General features: G+C 59.3%; 1 protein-coding gene across 1 annotated transcript in view; it reads right to left on the reverse strand.

The window, feature by feature from the left end:
- Positions 1-5,709, reverse strand: part of BCL11B (B cell CLL/lymphoma 11B) — an 80,251-nt gene that overhangs the window by 49,217 nt on the left and 25,325 nt on the right. The window contains exon 3 of the mRNA XM_015599587.2: positions 1,640-1,855. Coding sequence (XP_015455073.1) covers positions 1,640-1,855 — 216 coding nt within the window. The remainder of the gene's footprint in view (positions 1-1,639; positions 1,856-5,709) is intronic.

Genomic DNA, 5,709 nt, shown 5'->3' on the forward strand with positions numbered 1-5,709 from the left:
AACCTAGGCCCAGCCACTCGCCTTGCCCGAGCCTTGACGTCCCCATCTACGGAATGGGAATGTAACGCTCCCACACAGCACAGCGGCTTCTAGCAGAGCCGGAGCCAAGGGAGAGCTAAGCAAAGCCCCACGCACCCCTCTGCCAGGGAGACTGCCTTCCTGCACCGCGGAACTGGACCGAGTCCGGTCACAGACACTCAGGCTGATCTTCGACAGCGCCCCACCCCCGCCCCCCACCCCCGGTTCCTGAGGGGCCGCAGCACTAACTACTGGAAGCCATGAGAGTGAGGCGGCTGCCCAGACAGCGGGCACCTGTGGCCCAGTAAGCAGGGATCACGGCACAGACCCACGGAGCTGGGACGGGAGCGCCAGTCGCCCTGGGCACCGGGCCCGCCCGGCCTCTCTGCAAGTGGTGCCGACTCCTTCCCAGGTGACCTCGTCTTTGCTTAGTGCATTTGAGGCGTAAGCCCAGCACCTATGACATCACGCTCCATCATAGCGGTCGGCCGTGCTGAAGGCTGCAGGCGCCCCCTACCCCCACCCCGCAGGAAGGCCCAGGGAGCTCTTGACCCTGGAGCTGGGGCTGCCTGTGACCCTCTGCAGAGCTGTGGCTGTAACAGGGACCATCCCTTGGGATAGCTTCAACCGAAAGCAAACCCTGCCCAATAAAAATCGTTTCCATTTTATCACCCGAGTCGAGAGGAAGCCCGCACTGAGCCCCACCTCTGCACCCACCCTCTCCTCTCCCGGCCCCTGCCCAGAAACCAGACCTCGGGCGCTCACTGCCACCATCCCGGCTCCTGTGGCCTCGGTGCATTTCACACCAGGCAGGTCCTGCCCATACTGAGCAGGAGGGGCCTAAAACTTCCAGAGGCCTCAGGCTAAAGCAAGAGTTTGGGTGTTTGGCGGGGTGGGGTGCGGGCAGTGGAGGGAAGTAGTAGTCTCCAGATTGTGTCACCACACTGCCCATATGTGCCCATCTGTAAAATGGGCAGCCACACCAACCCAGAGCCAGGCGCACAGTAGGTGCTCAGCCCCTCAGGTCAACACCTGGCCCCGCCCCTACTCCCCACATTCCCCTGAAGCCTTCATGACCTCCCACGGCCCCAGATGACAGGCTCCTTTAGAGTGACACTTTTTTTTTTTTTCTCAAAGTTAATGGGCAACACATTCTCGCTAAGAGAAACTCCGCATTTGGACGGCTCCAAAGATGCACAGACAACCAAGGAATCTTCTAGCTGTGTCGTGGGGACGGGGGTGGTGGCTGGGGCGGGGGAGAGGGGGTGGCAGTGGCAAGGGCAGAAGAAAACCTCAGATGTTAAGCGTTATCCAATTAAGCTTTAGCTAAACAGCCCAAAGAGATGAAATGTGGAGGCTGGAGAAATGCATTCTGGGAGAGAGACTCTCGGAATGGGCGGAGGCACGGGAGGCCCGCGGACCGATGAGACCAGGGCGCTGGCGTACAGTCCTGCTGGCATCCTTCAGCACTTCCCCAGGCTCCCCCCAAAAATGCCTTCGGGGCGGGAGTGGCACGTCCCCCCACCTCGCCCCAGCCCACCGGGGAGAGGCAGCTGCCAGCTCTGCCAGGGCACACCCCGCCACCCCGGGGAGCCCGCCCCCCACCGCGGCCGTCTGTTACCTGACAACTGACACTGACATCCAAAGGGAGCCTCCGTGTGACCCTCACCCCGAGTCCCGTCGCCCGAGACCGGGCGTGCGCTGCAGCACGGCAGGGGGAAGCAGGGCGGCAGAGCACCCAGGGCACGCAGAGGTGAGGTGATCACGGATGTGTGAGGGTGGGAGGAGGAGGCAGCTATGGGGGCCATCGCTGGCAGCTGGGCAGGCCTGCACGGCCCTGGAGAAAAAACAATAGAAAAGACTGGTCAGTCGGGCCCTGGACGGGACAAGGGGCTCGGGGTGTGGAACAGGGGCCCGGGGCAGAGGCTGCGGCCGCCCTTCCCCGGGGAGAGGCCCCAGGGTGCCGGGCCCTGCAGGGAAGACAACGGAGCACAGGCAGGGGGAGGGTCAGGCAAGCGGGCAGGGGCCTGAGGGGTCCTACGTCCACAGCTGCCAGGTTGGGCTGTCTTCGGGCCAGACTCCCATCCCTGGGGGCCAAATGCAGGGAGCTGTCGGGGGCCCAGCTCCCAGGAGGGTCCCCCCGGGTAGGGACTTCTGAAGTGTTCTGGGGCAAGCTCCATTTGGGGTTTTAGTCCCAAAAATCTGGACCACCCGCCTCTGGGAACCTCCAGCCACCACTGTTTGCACAGGCCTGGGACGCCTCCAGTCTGGCTACCAGTGCCTGGGCCTCTGGCCTGGCGGATGCTAGCTGGTGACTCTCACCAGCCCACGGTCCTCTTCAGCAATCCGAGCCCCAAGCCCTTTCAGAAAGCTGTGAACATCCCCCACCCCACCCCCCATGCCAGAAAACCCTGGCACTGTCCAGCACCCCTCCTAACGCCTCCCGAGTCTGACAGTCACAGCACAAGGCCAGGGGCCAGCCTCGCCTCAGCTCCCCGGCATGGCCTGCGTTTGATTTGGCCGTTTATCTTAAATGGCTAAGAGACCACCAGGGCAAAACATTTGTGTGAAGCCCTTGCCAAAACCACAAGTGAAGAAGCCCAAATTCCCTGGGTAAATAACTGAGCAGGGAGGCATCCGAGAGTCAGAAAGGAAACGTCGGCAAGACGACAGGCAGCTGGGCCCCGGGCCGCCCCGCCAGGATGCCTCCCGACACTGCTCACCGCCCCACATAGGTCTGCGGGGGGCTCTGCCCATTCCCCAGCCGACCGCATGCGGGATCCCCCCAACCAGACGCGCCACAGGGCCCTGCAAACCCACCACAAGCCAGAAGCCACCAGTTTTTGCCTAGAGTGAGCCTCCCAGCATGCCATGGGGCTTGGCTTAGGACACCCACTGCACGACGAGGAAGCTGATGACATGGCCACAGAACACAGCAGACACAGGCAGCCAGCCCCTCCGAGAGCTTGGCTCCAGACCCAGGGTTTTTCTCTGCGTTCTGCAGGACCGAGGCCTTGGGTCATTTGCGAAGACCTGCAAATGCCCTGCCAGGGAGCAAAGCTAACTATGACCAGCACCATTTCGGCCCCTCGGGGCCAAGGAAGACCTCCTACTAGGCCAGGCCCAGGGCCATGGGCATTTCTGGGCAGAAGGCCTCAGCGGGGTGTGGCCGAGGACTGGAAGCAGTTCCAGCCACAGATGCAGAGCAGAAGGCGATGCCTCAGGTTCAGTGCAGGCCCCCGAGGAAGGTCGGCCCCTAAGGCCAGTGTCACCTGCCTCCTCCTGAAAGCCCACCCTGGTCAGTCCTTACCTGGAGCTCCCCTGGACACCAAACACTGCATGTTTGACCCTGTCTACTACACAGACCCTGCCTACAGACCACAGAAGACTCCAGGTCACGACCACCCCGCTCAGCAGAAAAGAGCAACCCCATTCCACAGGGGAAACCAAGGCTCAGGGAGGTTTGGGACATGAACCCAGTCGTGTCTCCAAAGCCTGGATCTGTTCTACTCCCCCTGTGCTGCAGCTGGGGTGGAGTGACCAGGGCTCCCAGGAGGGCAGTGGGGGGAGCCTGAGGGTCTGGGAGCTCAGTTAGGCCACCAGAGGTTTTGCAAAAGAGCAAATCCAGGTGGGTCCCAAGCCTGGGTGGGGCCACAACACAGCAGCCAGCATTTACCAGGGCTGAGAACACCAACAGGGGCACCCAGGCCAGGTGACATCTGTCCAAGCCGGAAGCGTGCCAAACCTGTCTCCATGGTTGGCAGGAAGGACCCCAGGACAGGTTCAGCCGCACCCCCTCTTTCTAAGGTCAGGCTTAGATCAGTCAGTGAAGGCAAAGTCACCCCCAACTCAGGGAGGGGAGGAAGTCAGGCTGCCCTTGGAGGGGATTCCACACCCCATTAGGAATTCTAACCTAGCTGAAATCCACCTGCTCTAGAGGCCAGCTCCATGGAGGCAGGGGAGGGACCAGCAAGGGTGAGGGGCCTCCCATCCTAAGCTGTCCACAGTGCTCTGCCCAAGGGCGGACTCTAGGAATCTGAAGCTAATGCCAAAGCCCAGGGTGTTGAAAGAAGCCACCTACTGTATGAGCCCACATACAGGAAGAGTCCGGAACAGACCAATCCGTGGAGACAAAACGTCAACGGGCCGGGGAGGGGCAGTGAGGCCTAGTGGGTCGGGGGTTTGTTTGGGGGGTCGGTGATGAAATATTCTGGCATTAGGTAGTGATGATGGCTGCCCAACATTGTGGATATACTCAAAACCACTGACCGGGCACCTTAAAATGGTTAAAGTGGTGAATTTTATGTTATGTGAATCTCATCTCGATTTTTTGTTAGGCCCAGGGTGAGGACTGTCTCTGGCCGCAGCGTCTGTCCCAGGCCACCTCCCAACCTTGATCCTCCTCAAGGAAGGGGTGTCTGCCTTCGAAAGTGCCGCCAGGCAATCCAGAACGCACTTGAGGGAGCCCTCGAGAGTGACACACACCAAGAAAGCCCAGAGCTAGGAGGGAGCCTTGGAGCCAGAGGCCTGGGTTCGAATTTCTCCTCTGCCATTTCCTGGCTGTGTGACCCAGGGTTTGTCACTTTCTCAGAGCCTGGCCTTTAAAGGAAGGTCAACACGCCTGGCCAGAGCCGAGCTTCTAGTAAACACTCAGTAATTCCATCATTCATTTATCTTTTTCCATTCTGGAACTTCTGTTCCCCATGGTGCTCCCCACAGCCTGATGGTGAATGTCTGTGGGGTGCTCTGAGCTCAGAAAGGCACTCTACAAAGCCCTGCAAGGCACTCCTGCAAAAAACAAACAAACAAAAAAAAAAAAACAGAAAAAAAAAAAAAAAAAACGTTTTCTTTGGGGGTCTGGGCGGGTTTCCCCCTGGAACTGGGACGGAGGCACGTGCAGCGAGCTGAGGGGCGCCAAGACGCCATCTCAGCTCTGTGTGGGATCCAGGTGGCTTAGAAATAAAACCCTAGCTGGCTCGATTCCTTATCATGGAATTTCACTTTCATTAGGGAAAAGGAAATAAGCGATGAATACATCTATCATCTCATTTAAGCCCAGCAGCTTTCCAGCGAGGTCCGTAACATGACCTCGCTCTCACAAATGAGGAAACTGAGGCTGGGTGCCCAGGACCAGCGAGCGGCTCACGGCGGTCAGAATCTCACTCCATGCACCCTGTACAAAGAGGTACCAAAAATGTCCAAAAATAAGACCCCGAAAATGTTTAAGCTCCAAATCGGGGTGTAGGGTAATTTTCAACGCATGCCTCCCGAGGTGGGGGTGGGGGGGCTGTAACCTGTGCCCCTTCGGGAGGGGCCCCGCAGATGTTCTGCTCCACTCCACACATGCGCACTTCCCGGCGAACACGCCCACACCGAGCGGCGTGTAGACACACAAAAAAATGCGCCTGGAAAAGCCCCAGCCCGGTTCTGAGGGGAATGCGAGCCTTTCCCAGCACTGACTCCTCGGCGTCCCCTCCCACAATGGGAGGGTTACAGACTCCCAGCCAGCGACAGGAGCTCTGGGATACACTGTGCAGATGTATATTTTTCTCCCTACCGGTGCCTTTCAATTGATACATTTTTTAAGCCAAGAACTCCTACTGATAGTGCAAAAATGAGTCATAGATCCGGGAGGGCGACAGACAGACAGGGAGCGAGCGCCTGTGAGTGAGGGCCACTGGCAAGGAAACC

Source organism: Pteropus alecto, unplaced genomic scaffold (genome assembly GCF_000325575.1).
Source record: "Pteropus alecto unplaced genomic scaffold, ASM32557v1 scaffold8, whole genome shotgun sequence".
Classification (NCBI taxonomy): domain Eukaryota; kingdom Metazoa; phylum Chordata; class Mammalia; order Chiroptera; family Pteropodidae; genus Pteropus; species Pteropus alecto.